The sequence below is a fragment of the Solanum dulcamara genome, chromosome 2 (assembly GCF_947179165.1).
Source record: "Solanum dulcamara chromosome 2, daSolDulc1.2, whole genome shotgun sequence".
NCBI classification, from domain to species: Eukaryota; Viridiplantae; Streptophyta; class Magnoliopsida; order Solanales; family Solanaceae; genus Solanum; species Solanum dulcamara.
In genome coordinates, this window is record NC_077238.1 from 9,462,346 (window position 1) to 9,477,904 (window position 15,559).

Consider the following 15,559-nt stretch of genomic DNA (forward strand, 5'->3'; position numbering starts at 1 on the left):
TCAACCCCTGTTTGTAACTTTGTGCTTCATATCTCTTCGAAAATGGCTGAGAAAAAACTTTAATTTGGATATTGGAAAGGCATTAGTCATCATTTTTATTCAAAATGAGTGAATAATAGCTATTCATCATGACGTTGACATTGTTTGTCTAGTTTAAGACACCTTTATCAAACTGTGATGTAATTTTATAAGATTCTTCTCAAGATGAACAAATGCAACACTTCTCTCCTTTGGTTTGAAAAATGGGGCACGAGTTCGTGACCTAATAGAATAGTGTTTTGTGATCCCGGGGAAAGCTACTCTCATTCCAGGAATCAGAGGAAGGCATTCTGTCCGGTTATCTTATTTTCGGTTCCAATTTCTGGAAGCATTATGTTGCCAAATTAGGTGGAGTGGGGAAGATTATAACTATTTTCATCGTGACATCCATGCACTGAGTCGTCAAATGACGCACGTTAAGAAGACAAAACAAGTTATTTCAGAATTAATTATTTTTATGGGATAATTTATCCTATCATGTATATGAAATAATTTATCCTAATTTATCTCATTACTATAGTATAAATGGTTGGATAAGTTATCACAAACAAGACACTAAAATTTTACCCCGATACTATTATTTTATTCCATGACTTTATTTTTATCTCTTACACCAAATGACCCTTTAGTGTTTAAAAATATGACACCAACAACATACTCGGTAGAATTTCACAAGAATAGGCCGAAAAGAATAGAGCGTATCTAAAAGAAATAATGCAAAATTAATAAAATTCTACCGAATATGTTGTTGGTGTCATATTTTTAAACACTAAAGGATCGTTTGGTGTGAGAAATAAAAACAATAATGCGATAATCAAAAATCAATAAACAACATACTAGGACAAAATATCAAAAATAAGAAGCCAAGAACTACAATTATACAGCTAACACAATAACAAACACCAACCAATCTAAATTCTTGAAAAAATAAAATAATACTCTACTGTCTACTAACCTTGTATCCTAATAACGTGTCCTCCGTAGGGTCCATCCAGAGTTCTCTCATCGGTAAATCTTTTGGAATCTTTATTTGCTCAGTGCTTCAGTGCCCACTTCTTCATCACTCACTCCATCAAGATTTGCCATTGATGGATTTCAAGCTCCTCTCTTTTCTCCTCTTCCACTACTTCCTAATCAATTCATCATCAATCTATGCATCTCTTCCACTCCCTAAAGAATCTCTCCCCACCAAATCCGGCTACCTCACCGTCAACCCCACCACCCGCTCCGCCATTTTCTACACATTCTACGAAGCTCAAAATCTCACAACACCTCTTTCTCAAACCCCAATTCTCATTTGGCTTCAAGGAGGACCTGGATGCTCCTCTATGGTCGGAAACTTCTACGAATTAGGCCCTTGGCGTGTCTCATCTTCTCACAGGCAAAACGTCGAACATGTGGCGCTCAATCCTAATAGTAAATCTTGGAATCGGATTTTTGGCCTCCTTTTCCTTGATAATCCCATTGGTGTTGGATTCAGCATTGCTTCAACACCCGAAGAAATCCCGAGAAACCAAAAAGATGTGGCGAAGCACCTATATATCGCGATCAAGAAGTTTATCGAGCTGAATGAATCGTTCAAGGATCGACCTATTTACATCACGGGTGAGAGTTATGCTGGAAAATATGTGCCAGCAATTGGATATCAAATCTTGAAGAAAAATGCCCTGTTGCCTGATCCTAGTAAAGTGAATTTGGTTGGAGTTGTTATTGGTAACGGACTAACTGATCCGATAAGCCAAGTGGCTACTCATGCTGCAAATGCATATTACTTTGGATTGATAAATGATAAACAAAGGAGTAAATTAGAGTTGCTTCAACAAAAGGTGATTTCATTGGCAAAGAATGGTAATTGGAGTGAAGCAACGAACGCTAGAAGTGAAGTCTTGAACACGTTACAAAAGATGACTGAAATGCCAACTTTGTATAACATTAGAAGGCAAAAGCCATACCAAAACCATTTGGTAGCCAAGTTTTTGAATGATGTTGAGGTAAAAAAGGCGTTAGGAGTGAACGAAACTATTGTTTTCGAGGTGTGTAGTAAGGTGGTGAGGGAAGCATTACACGAGGATTTGATGAAGAGTGTGAAGTATAGGGTGGAATTTCTCGTCAAGAATACTAAAGTTTTGTTGTATGAAGGTCAGTTGGATTTGAGAGTTGGCTTAGTGTCAACCGAGGCGTGGGTGAAGAGGATGAAGTGGAAAGGAATCGACAAGTTCTTGGAAGCAGATAGAAAAGTTTGGAAAGTTAACGGCGAGCTAGCAGGGTATGTGCAGAAATGGAAGAACTTAAGCCATGTTGTTATATTGGATGCTGGGCATTTGGTTCCACATGATCAACCATTGAATTCTCAGGCCATGATTGAAGATTGGGTTCTTGAAAAGGGAGTTTTTGCTAATGATCAAATTGAAAACTTGTCCACCAATTTGTTTAATGTACTTTAGGACTATGTTGTTCAGTCTCTCGAAAATGTCAAAGTGCGTGTTGGATCCTTCATAAGTAGTGCATTTTTAGAGTATCTGATATGGGTGCAATTATATTTTTGAAGAGTCCGAGCAACATAGTTTTAGGATTTAGCAAGGTACTTGTTTTAACGTTGTAAGAGATCATGTATATGTTGCTATGTTCATTCTTTAACCAGTTGTTTAAACTCCTTTTTTTTTTTTTGTAATTTCATTATTCCTTTATTTTATTTTCATGAATCTATTGAAAATAGTCTATCTACCTTTCTAAGGTATCGGTAAGATTTGCCTACACTCTACTCTCTTCAAATCCTACTGTATGAACCTCCCCGAGATATGTTGTTGTTGTCTATTTTATTCTCATGATTATAGCTAATTACCTCGTTCCATTTAAACTACATGAGATATGTTGTTGTTGTCTATTTTATTCTCGTGATTATAGCTAATAACCTCGTTCCATTTAGGCCGTTGATTTTCTTGCTTAATGTAATTACACTTACATTTTCTTATTTTTATTTTGGCTAGAAATATTAAGAGAAAAATCCTTAACTAATAGTACTGTTATATATGGATCTTCTTGTTCAACTAGTTCGTGAAACAGAAAGGAAAATATATTAGAATATTAGTCTCGATTCTGTTTGACTATGGTCTAATTTTTCTTTTTACAACAACAACCACCCAGTAAACAAACATTATCTGTATAACATTGTGTGAAAAAACTTTTCAGAATTATATTTGCACAACTTTTATATTGAAACAAAATCTAAATAATAGTCCTAAAATGGGACATTTGCAAAAATCAAGCTCAAGTACTTGGACTCAGTTTAATTATAGATTTGAAGTTGATACTTAAAAATTTAAGAGCTTGTTTGGATTGACTTAAAAGTCATACCTTAAAAATTCTACCATGAGGTCTTTTGACTTATTTTTATCTCCTTTTGACTTAAAAATAAGTGCTTAAAAATACTTTTTTATTTTATTCAAACACAATAAAAGTATTTAAAAGTTATTTTGACTTAAAAACACTTAAAATAAGTCCATCCAAACAAACTCAATTATTTATTGGGGCTTATTTTAAATACAAAATGAATTTAAGTTGATCAGTCAAACACTCAAAAAAAACCAAAAATAGCTTACAAGTAACTTATAAGCTAATTCAAACGGGCTTTAAATCTTTTAAACTTATGATTTTTGAAACTTGAAATTGTGTTTGAACATATATTTTATTTGAATTTTTTTGATGTTTTATGAACGGCAGTTCCAAAATTGGGTCAGTTTAAATATTTGAAGATGTATTTCAATATCTATTGCCACATATAGATATTTGAAGATAAATGTCAAAATCTACGACCACTCACCCACCCGACAATCCGTAACCCGACCCATATGATGGACCCAAAAAAACAGAGAAGATATTTATTTAAGTAATTAGAGATAAGAAGCGGTAAATCTGTTACACTGCTGCTCCACTTTGAGCCACTCAACTCTCAAATAATTCAATATTTCTTCTCTCATTCATAGGATTTTATTTTTTTAGCTCACTAAAAACTTAACAATGACTTCCACAGCATATGGTGGTGGCCTTTTGTGCAAAAGTAGAGCTTCATCTTTTATGAGTATCTCTTCTTTTCCTTTGATGGAAACCAGAATCAGACCAGGTGAGTAATTCTCATGAATAGTGAATACAGAGTTGTGCGGAATCAGAATTTGAAGTTTATAGGTTTTGAAATACCACTTTAACTTGTTTTACTCCTACCTGATAGTCTGATACTGTAGCTCTATGGTGAAGTAAAAAATAATAATTATTTTATTAGTTCTGAATCTTATAATCACGATTTCAATTGTTAATTATTGGGTTCTAAATTTAATACTTTGTACATATTTAATAAATTTCTTAATACAAACACATTATCTGATCAAAAGTTTACTGAATTCGTACCTGGGCTTCTAGCTCCGCCCCTTAGTGAATATCTATGTAAGGCCTAGTTGTTATATATTGGCTTTTCCATTTACTTTCATATACTCCCCTGCTCCATTATGTGATATGGTTTGACTTGATCCAAAGTTTAAAGAAAAAAATGAATACTTTTGAAATTTATGGTACGAACCTTAGACATTTGTGTTACTATTAGTCATTTCAGAATTCAAGGTAAAAAGGAAATTTTAAAATTAACTTATTTTTTAATTATAAAAAAGTGTTTTCTTTTCGGAACAGACCAAAAAGGAGAGTGTGCCTACGTAAATTAGGACGGAGGGAGTATTTAACAAATGTCACTCAATCAATGAACTGTACTCAATCTCAAACTAGTTGAGATTGACTATACAAATGCTGCTACGATTGGAAGATTCTATTTTTATGTTGATTGTGAGCTTACCAAAATCCGATTTCTTTTTATGCTCTGGGAAACTCACATGGACAGAGTTAAATTTAACAAAGGCTAAATGATCAAAATAAAATTTGGTTACTTTTGCTATACTCTGAATTGTTTTATAAGCAGAAAAGCATTATAATATCTCATTAACAATCTTGAGAATCAGTAGCTATTGTTGTAGGACTAAGAGATAATTTATATTCATGATCCAAGATTGCTCCTTTCCTATCATGAAGAGAATGGCTTAGTGAAAAAGAAAGTTTCGGCTTTAAGTTAACATCTTTGTGATAAAGAATGGGAGGAGAGATTCTTTAAATCTCTCAAATCCAATGTGTCATATATGTTATGCTTCATTATATGAAATTGGAGCAAGTTCCAAATAGGCCGGTGAATTCGTCCGTTTAAAATTTTAGTTGTAGGTGAATCTACACCTATAAAGAGTGCACATCAAAATTTAATCAATGCAAAAGAGTTTATCTCAAGAATGAGAGTTTTTCCAAGAAATTTACGTTAAACAAATTCCTTGTCGTGCTTCTTGCATTTGGTAGATGTTTTACGTATGGTTTTTAACTTTAACTAGTGTTGGGATGGAGTTATGGAGGAACCTTTCATGTTCAACTTTGAAGTTCAAGTTTCAATTGGTTGATTAAGAAATCATCTGTTATAAGTTTGTCTGACTTGCAGAAATAAGTTACTCCCAGAGACATCTCAGAGTCGGAACTTCACCTTTCCTGAGGAATGTATCCTACAACATGGGCACTAAGAAAGTTCCACTTATGATCACCAGAGCCAGCTCAAAACCGAGTGGCAGTAGCGATGGAACTCTTGGCCAGGATAAGGCATGTTTTGGTGTTGCATTCTCTTTTATGAATTATGCATATGATTCTGTTTTTTTTAATTCTCGCATCAACAGTTTGGTGAAACTTCACTCCATGTTCCTTATTACTCCTTTAGTGATGAAGAAACTTCTATCATTTCACAATGTCCTCTTTCATGCTTGGTCATTTCAATGATTTGATGCTGATGCAGACACCATTTGGATATACGAGAAAGGATGTTCTATTGATCGGACTCGGAGTTACCCTTCTAGGGGTTGGCTTAAAGAGTGGATTGGAGGTACTTTGATCTTTTGTTTACATTTTAAATGCCTTTTTCACTCATATGGTTCTTCTTTTTTCGATGAAAATAATTGCTTCTATACTTTTGAAAAGCTTTTTGGGTGATAAATAGAGTCCATAGGTACACCAAAAGAGAGTTTATGTTATCTAAGGTGTATATTATCACAGTTTTGTGAAGCGGTTTCTGCAAATCCTTCTCTCATATACTTCTATGTTTTCCTTATGTTCCCGTTCAATATATACTCTTGTCTGTAATCACTCTGGTCCAAATATCTTATGCAGTACTTGGGATTTGACCCTTTACAAGCTGGAAATGTCGTTCAGTTAGTCCTGGTTTTGGGTCTAACAGTTGGATGGATCTCAACATACATCTTCCGAGTTTCAAACAAGGAAATGACATATGCTCAACAATTACGAGACTATGAAAGCAAAGTCATGGAGGTGCAGTATTTTGATTGACGGTCAACTAATCTGTCTGTTACACTTCTTTAGAATGACATGTCTTCTATTTGCTGAACATAAGTTTACAGAACCATATTCATCAGATGCATAGAGATAAAAATTTATAGTGAACCCTCCTAAGCTCTACATAGTTAGCAAATGTCACACTAACTTTAACCATATGTATCTTTGTTTATTTTCTTCTGTCTACCATTTAATTGAAAAAAGAAACGAGGCTAAATAATTCTTTGATCAATTTACTGGTCTTGCAGCTGTTAATTAAAAAATAAAGGTTTTGCAGCTGTTATCCTTTTTTGTGTTGTTAATACAGTTCAATGATTTCTAGTATTTTCGAAAGGGGGTCAAGTTATGAGTTCATAGTAGAGGGGCATTTACCTGAACTACCCTTATAAAATGTCGCATTCCAACGTTCCACCAATTGATTCATTCTAGAACTCTTGCTAATTCTTCAGCTGTTTACGAACGTCCTCAATTATATTGCATTACGTTAAGGAAAAACAGAACTGCATTTTCAGAAGCTAGGATTCTATTGCCTGTCACATGCTGAAGCTTGCCATATAGTTTTCGTGCAAAGCTGGGATTGCTTCTCTAGCTTAAGATATTTTCCGGGGCTTAAAATTGCGTCTCCAACCTCTTTTATGCATTTTGAATCATTTGAAATCGATTTCACCTGAGAGTTTGTTCATCTTAGGGATTATTTTCATCATTCGGATATTTCATAACGAGATTTTTCTGTTATTGTTCTATGGGGTTGAGCCTTAACTTTGCCCGACTTGCAGAAACGGTTAGAGAGCTTAACAGAAGCAGAGCTACAAGTATTGCTTGAGCAAGTTGAAGAAGAGAAGACCCGCCTGACTGGCGGTGAAGAGGTCAAATAGATATTGTTTTCCTAATGCCTACGTACCGTTGGACCTTGTTATCCATGAAAAATGGTCTAGACCATAATGGAGTCTGTACAATACTCGATATATGCTTGCCTAACATCTGATGATCACATCCAACTTGAAAAAACAATTCTGGAATGAAAAAGGTTCCCCTAGGTGGGGAGTTCATGTTCTGTAAATCATGTTAGAGTTTATAGAAAATATATGATATACGAACTATTATTTGTCGCATGTACATTGGTTGTTACCTTACTATTCAAGCAAGAACATAGATGTGATGAAACAATGTATTGATTGTTAGCTTTTCTATTCAAGTAAAGAATGGAAGTGTGATAAAGCAACCATTTTGGAGATCATTTTGTATTTCCACCTTAGCCGTGTAGTGATGCATACCAATAAACAAAAATGGATCTTGGGTTCGAATTGAACTTCAAAAGATAGTTCATGTAATGAGGATTGTCCGAGACCATAACCTCAACCCATGTGGGAGACTTAACATCTCTTTTCACTTGCGCTGAGGGCTGGACAACTGGTGCATAGACAATATAACATGGTATCTAACATAGGGTAAACCAAGAATATAGATGGTTCGACTTTGATACCATGTGAAGAAAATGGTCTTCGAGTTTAACTCAACCTCAAAAGTTAGTTCACGAGATGAGGATTGCTAAAGATCATATGAGGAGACCACAAATCATTAGATCAACTGATGTGGGAGACGTAACACATTGTTGTACTTGAGCTAGAAGCCTTAAACATTCTATACAACTAAAAAGCTTTTGGAATAATAATCCATATGCAGCTTTGTGCATATTGGAAGTGTGGATTTACCAATCATGTTCACCAGTGGAAGTATTTCAACTTCCCTAAAAACACATGGATGATTGATTTGGAAGGTTTCTGGTTAAATGTGGATATTACAACAGCATACTCAGTGTAATCACACAAAGTGGCGTCTAGCTGGTGAAACGTGGATAAGGAAAAAAATTGAAATTCACTTCACATAATCATGAAACAATTGGAAAAGAATCTCAAAAAGTTGAAATCAGTAGTGAAACAAATGTGTGTACACTTGAATACTTTAAACTTTCCTCTCTATGTACAGAACTTGATCCCTTTCGATTTTCTTGTCTGGTATATTCATGAATCATCGCTAGAATCAGAAGATGAACTGCTCTTGGAAATGTCTGATAAGAAATTAGCAGGCAATTTTGGGAATCTGACAGCTCTACTATTTTCCATTCCCGGTGATGATGATCCTCCAACAGCTACAAGGGGTTTCTTTTTCTGCATGTTTCTTGTAATTTCTACACAAACTTTATCAACCATTTCTAGGAAATCTTTAACTATGGCGAATAGTTGAAGTGGTTGCCACCCTATATCATCTGAAGCTCCTGCTTGATAATAATCTGTTGTTTTCTTTACAAGTTCCATTACTCTATCTTGTTCTTCTCTTACTGTTTTCATTTCTTTTTCAGCAGCATCCAGAAATTTTTTCATCTCTTTCCCGAATAGTCCTTTAACACTGTCGCGTTGTGCCAAATGCGTCCTGATTTCAGATATCTGAGCTGTTAGCATTGAGCACGTCTTAGAGAGAAAGTCCGAGTCTATTGCAGCTGCTTTCTTTACATTACTAAATGCAGAACTTAGGCCACCCACAATTGGTAAGCCAAGCATCATATACTCCTTCTCTGTCTCATCATTTTCTGTTGTATTCTTTGAAGTTGGAATGGCGCTACTCCCTGTAGTCTGGCTATTGCTACGCCTCAAAGTTTGATTGCGATTGAGAACGCAACGTTTTCCTTCTGCTCTGACTACTTCTTGCACAACAAAGTGAAGTAATGTGGTCTTACCATCCATACTTTTCACATCAGAGAGTTTCCTTAGAGCAGTAAGTTTAAATGCTTGTGCATTTCCTCTTGAAGTTCCTGCATTCATTCTATTCCCTGCTTTCAGAATGGCTTCAAGAAGTTTCAAGAACAATCTTTGAGCTCTAAGCTCCTTGCAAGACAATTCAAGTGTTTGTAAGTACTCTTTGTGATGCTGAATTTCTGTGCCATAATTTGATCTAAAAAGCATGGCGTTGAAACGAGTAAAGGCGGATGGAACAGCTTTGAGTATGTGAAATAGGAAAGATTCAGCATCAGCTAGTCTGGTGGGGTCTCCTTCAAATGCAAGAACTTCTGATTCTTCTTCCTTTGTTGGGGCTATTCTGCAGAGTTTCTCTAGAGTATCAACACTTAAACCTTGTCCATCGATAAGTGCATCGATAATCTCTTTACGAGTAACACCAAGAGACCTGAGTACAATTGCAATGTTTTGTGACTTCCTGGTTTCAAGAATGAATATCTGAGAAGGTGGACCTGATATATCTCCTCTTGGACTCAATGTTCTGTTTTCTCTTCCTGGGGACTTTTTATTTGTAGCAACACATCCAAATAGAGCCTCCATAAGATCTCCATCAAACCTGCATCATGAAAGGTAAACAATGATTGAGTACAAATTAGACATGTGGAACGCAAAAAAGAGAGTTGAAAAGATGTTTACTTGAAGGATCCACGGTCGAGTTTGTCCCAAACCATTGAATGCTCAACATTAGCATTCAATTTATCCCAATGCAATGGCTTTAGTTTCACTTTATCATTTCCACTTCCAGAAGTCCCTTCACCTGATGATGAAGGCAATCCACTAGGATGAATAGGTGGTGGGGGTAGTGGAGGGCCTTTCTTTATTCCTGGTGGCGGTGGAGGTGGAGGACCAGGCGCCTTTTGAGTTGCTGTTACAGGCAATGGTGGTGCTGGTGGAGGAGCTCGTGATTCGAGTTGACTTGAGGATTCTTGTTTCTCCATAGCCTTAAAAACTATTCCATCAGAAGGACTTGGTTGTTTGTTTTCCAACTCTAGCCAAGAAGGGCTTTGAGATGTCGAAGATTTGCCTCTTAGCAGAGGCAATTCTTGAATGGGATGATCTGATTTCTTCCGTCCACCGACACCTCTACTGATCATCCTCTTCTCTTCTTCATCATCATCTCTTAATGCATTAACAAAGATCTTCTTCTTCTTGAAACTCTCTTTCCTCTGTTCTCCACTTTCTAATTTCCTCCAATAAAGCACATCCAATCCATTTTCATCAACAATCACCCCTTTAAGATTTCCTTCAAATTTCAAGAATTGATCTTGAACAACCCCAGGTGTAGCATTAGCACTAGCACCACTAGTACCACCACCACCAATCGCGCCACCTTCTTGTTGCCTCCTTCTACGCCTCGAATACCTAACCAAGAAAAAGAACAAAAGGGCAGATAATACAACAGTACTAGCAGCAGTCACACCAATAGCTGTTCCAACAGCCTTCTTTGATGATGATGATGATGAATCATGTGGTGGCACGACAGGCGTATCGGGGGGTGAAGTGGGGTCCGGTGGAAGTAGCGGAGGAGGAGATGGCAGTGATCGTTGAACGGGTGGAATAGGAGGAGGAAGAAGATTTGGCAAAGGAAAGGGATAGAAAGTTTCAACATTTTGTGATTGACATGAAGCTTTTGGAACAATTGAAAGAATGAAAAGAATGAAGAGATAATGAATCATAGAGAGCCAAGAATTGATAGCCATCTTCTAAATTGAGTTTTTTGAAATTTAGAAGATGTATTTTGGTATATGTTGAGCATTGTCGTTGAAAGGGCTCTCTCTTTCTTGGATTTGGTATATGGTTTTCTTGCTGACACTTTCAAAAGGGGAGTAGTTAGTTTTCCCGGTATTTTAAGCTCTTCTACGAGAGAAATATTCATTGAAATGACCAAACTACCCCTCACCTAAACCAAATTTTATATTGCGGAGATGGAATCAAGATTTCAATTTTATGGGTTCTGGAATTTAGAATGACGATTTCAAGTGCTAATTACTGGGTTTTAAATTTAATATGTAAATATAATTAATAAATTTCTTAACACGAGTATATTGATTGAGCAAAAGTTATTCAGTTTGGTCGAATTTGTATCTGAATTTTTACCTTCGTCCTTGTTAGAATGTTGTGGGTGAGTTTATTTGAATCCATTATTTTCACATAGATAATAAATATAGATGTGAATAACCTTGGATACTATTTCCTCTGTTTATTTTTACTTATTCAATTTGAATTTTATGCATTCTTTACGAAATAATAAATAATATGAGTGTTTAACCACAATATATATAAAATGAAAAAAAGCAAACATATATTTTTAATAAAGTGGACAAACAAATTTGAAAGAAGAAAATAATAATTCAAATGTTAAACTCATTAATTTTAAATTGTAAAATCTAATATTTTGGTTTACTAAACCGGACATATAGTTATGGAAGTAGCTGAATTCGTTTACTTTTTCAGGGCCCTATATTTCTACTAGTAATTAGCAAAAACGTTGAAAAAGTCTTTGCATTTGTTGGCTTTTCCCTTTTATTTTGACCATATTTTAAACACTAGGATATGCCTAATGCAATTATTTTATTCTTATATATTTATATTTTCAACAATTAATTATTAATGACATCTCATAGTAATAAAATATATTTTCGACAATTAATTGTTAATGACATCTCATAGTTATAAAAAGTCAGAAGAAAGACTCTATCAACATAAATTAACGTACGGATAAGTTGTGGTACAATGATAAGACTACTTCATTTTTAATCAGAGGTCTCAGGTTCAAATTCTATAGAGAAAATTATATTGGGAACGTCACCCCCAAATGGGTCATGTAATACGCGATTTCAATTTAGTCGGAATTTCTGCGGACTCTGGATACATAGTAGAAAATAAAAAAATAAAAAAACATAAATTAACTTACCAACAAATTTGAAAATAGTTTATGCTACGTACTTTCACTAACAGATATATTTTAGAACTTTTCTTATGATCGAAGGAGCTTGGAAACAAACAAAGAACTAGTGGCTTAATTTAATCATTAATTTAAGTTGGGTTTTAAAAGATTAATTGTGAATAGAATTGAATTGGCAAAATAATTAATTCTTTATTTATGTGTGGCCAAACGAGGACTTAGTTTACACATCATAGGAAAGTAGTTCACCAAAACATAATTTTTGTTATCTAGAAGGATCTAAGCAAATACATATTTACTTAATCCTTTATAGGAAAGTTGTTGAAAAGAGACAACTAATATTTATCTAATCATAATCCTTTTTAATGTTTTTTTCTTATATGATGTCTAATATATATTAAAATTTTGATTAATCTCGCGTAATTGCCGGTTCATTAAGGAAAAAAAATATTATTATCAAGATAGTTTTTTATTTCTAAAATTTTAATTTGAGAATCTTTAATTAGTACATGTGAGTTTTTCAAGAGAAATTGGCTTTATTCAATAGTCAAAGATTTGTAAATGGATGCTAGTCATTTATAGTAGCTCAGAAATTTAATGTGTTTTCATGAATCTTAAGGACCATGGACCATTGCTTGTGTAGGTGGAAAATCACACCAAAAAAAAAAAAAAAAACTCATATCATATGTGAAAATATATTTTATTTTTTATATGATATTTTGATTTTATCTGGTATTTGATATTTAATTTTAGGTTTAATTAATTTGAGTTCGTGCGGCATAGGGAAATATTTTCTACTAGATTTTTTTTTTATTGCAAATGTTCTTTTACATTAATTTACAAAAGAATAGGGATATAGGAAAGATTCAAACTATGTACTATTAATTATGATATATCAACCGCATAATTGTTTTTTATTTATTTTAGAAACATGAAAAAAAAATTGAATCTCTAACAATTGAATATAATTTCAGCAATTTGTCTGAATGGACATTTGGCCGTACTTTAGCTGATCGTTGATCGAAGTGTGAACTCTGATCCATATAATTAAAATGTATGATTATGTCTAAATGCATTACAATCAAATACAGTAACTAGAGGTTTCGGGTTCAAGCTCTAAGTATGGAGAAAATTCTGTTGGGAGTCTAAAATGTGCGGTTCGAAATAACTAATCCTGAGATAAGTTATCTCGTGATTTTATTCCAACTAAACATGAGATAAATTTATCCTAAAATTAATCCCGTGATTAATTATTTCTTATCTTATTATCGACGATCCCATAGTGTACAAACCTATCAATATAATGATGTTCATGATTTTTTCTTATTCCATCGTTCGATGACTTCTTCAATGTCCACAAGTAGGGCTGTACAGGACAAACCGATAAACCGCACCAAACCGACAAACCGAACCAAACCGGAAAAAAACCCGACTAGTGGTTTGGTTTGACTTGGTTTGGTGTTTGGAAAAAAAACCCGACCATTATAGGGTTGGTTTGGTTTTAACTAAAAAAAGTCAAACCGAACCCAAACCGACCCGATTATAGATATACTACTTTTAAATTATGTTATACATAAAAATATTTATTAAAATGTAATATATAAATATTTTTTTAAAATTTTTCATAATTTTTGTTTTCTTTCTTACATTTAGATTTGGACTTGAGAAGCTCATCTAAATAATATATAAAAAAGCATCTTATAAAGTTATATTATAAAGTTAAAATTTCAAACAGTGTTCTGTCTCCATCTTATATGTTGATATATTGTATTAGAACTCTTTTTAAGAAGCACTGTTTTGTGCTTTTTATTAGATACTATGAAAAACCCGAGAAATCCGAAAAAATCTGAAAAACCCGAGAAACCCGAAAAACCCGAAAAAATCCGAGAAAAATTGATATCGAAAAACCCGACTTTTATTGGTTTGGTTTGGTTTATAGATTTAATAACCCGACATAAATGGTTTGGTTTGATTTGTAAAAAATCAGAACCAACCCGGTCCATGTACACCCCTATCCACAAGAATATTGTTTGATAAATTTGATGCCATACACGGACTACGTTAATGTGATACGAACCTTTTAATTTCTTTAGGCCAATTTGTTTATATATATAAAATCTTAGACTACATTGAAGACTTGGTGTATATTTGTTTCGAAGTTTATATAAAGTAATAATTAAGATTAGAGTGACAAATTCTTGGATGAATCAATTTCTACATGGGTTATTCTCAAATATACTGTGCATAAAGTTTTCAAAATTTGAATCGATGGTGTTTAATTGAAATATTTTTATCATTTATTCAGATGCTCAATTAGAACAAATAGTAATTCAGATATCTAAATGAAATTTATTGCTAAATTTAAAAAGATGGACTATGTATTAAGTCTAATTACAAACTTCAATAACTAAGCCCGGGGCTATTCATGTCATAATCATATGATGCATCATGAAGTGCATAATACAATTGTGGAAGCAATTTTGTTGTTGGAATCTCTTGTTTTTTTTCAAAAAAAAAGAAGAAAAAGGAATAGTTAATGGTTGAATAACAAATAAGAAAAGTAAATCATATTCAATGAAAACAAAAAATCTAAAAGAATAATTGAAATCCATAATTGTGGATTTCAAGTTTTCAACTATCCATTCAAGAGCATTTGACTTGAGAGTATTTTTTTCTATGAACGGCATATATCTTATCTTTCTATCTAAAAAGGAATAATCTCTTTTGACAATTCAATTCTAACGATAATAATTATGTCAATTCTATTGAAAAATCTCTTCGGATGATTAATTAATGATGATATGAAAGGACTGGTTGTTGCAATTGTCGTCAAACAAGATATCACATCCATCCTTGGCAAAAGCAAGATGAATATCTTCTACACAAAATTATGTAAAGTTTGTCTGTAGAAAAAAAAGAGAGAAAACAAACACTTAATAATAACAACATATCTAATATAATTTCATAAATAAATCTAAAAAGGTGATTTGTACACAGATTTTTCTATATAAAAAGATAGATAGAATTATTTTCGAAAGATACTCCGCTCAAATAAAAAAATAAACCGTTGACTTTTAAAATCATCTAGAGAAATGTATTATATGTCAAAATATGGTTTAAAAGTCCGGTTGGCATTGACCAGCACTACACGTATGTCCAAAAATAGACCAAACAAAAAAGAGAAGCAAAGAAGACTTTTTCACATATTTTAATATTTTAGTACTAACTTTTAAAGATCTAATCTGAAAAAAGAAATTTGTATTAATTTATGTGACAGTGTTTGATTTGATAAAGTTAAAATTTAATAAAAAAAGAAAGATTTTTAGAACTTATAATATTGTTACATTTAAATAACTTATAGTCATTTAAGAGTAAAATTAAAAATTTAAAGTTAAATTATTTCTAA

The 15,559-nt window shown here is 33.4% G+C and overlaps 3 protein-coding genes across 3 annotated transcripts; 2 read left to right on the plus strand and 1 right to left on the minus strand.

Moving 5' to 3' along the window:
* Window positions 1–1,014: 1,014 nt before the first annotated feature.
* On the plus strand, window positions 1,015–2,793 carry LOC129875182 (serine carboxypeptidase-like 50). The gene has a single exon (XM_055950625.1). It carries the CDS (start codon window positions 1,128–1,130, stop codon window positions 2,481–2,483), a length of 1,356 nt encoding a protein of 451 aa, XP_055806600.1. The 5' UTR covers window positions 1,015–1,127; the 3' UTR covers window positions 2,484–2,793.
* Window positions 2,794–3,950: 1,157 nt separating this feature from the next.
* LOC129880271 (uncharacterized) lies at window positions 3,951–7,568 on the plus strand. Its single transcript, XM_055954232.1, has 5 exons — window positions 3,951–4,159; window positions 5,558–5,712; window positions 5,903–5,989; window positions 6,274–6,432; window positions 7,233–7,568. The coding sequence occupies exons 1-5, from the start codon at window positions 4,057–4,059 to the stop codon at window positions 7,329–7,331; spliced, it is 603 nt and encodes a 200-aa protein (XP_055810207.1). The 5' UTR covers window positions 3,951–4,056; the 3' UTR covers window positions 7,332–7,568.
* Window positions 7,569–8,364: 796 nt separating this feature from the next.
* On the minus strand, window positions 8,365–11,053 carry LOC129880272 (formin-like protein 8). Its single transcript, XM_055954233.1, has 2 exons — window positions 9,885–11,053; window positions 8,365–9,804 (listed from the first exon to the last, which is right to left on the minus strand). The coding sequence occupies exons 1-2, from the start codon at window positions 10,946–10,948 to the stop codon at window positions 8,478–8,480; spliced, it is 2,391 nt and encodes a 796-aa protein (XP_055810208.1). The 5' UTR covers window positions 10,949–11,053; the 3' UTR covers window positions 8,365–8,477.
* Window positions 11,054–15,559: the final 4,506 nt, after the last annotated feature.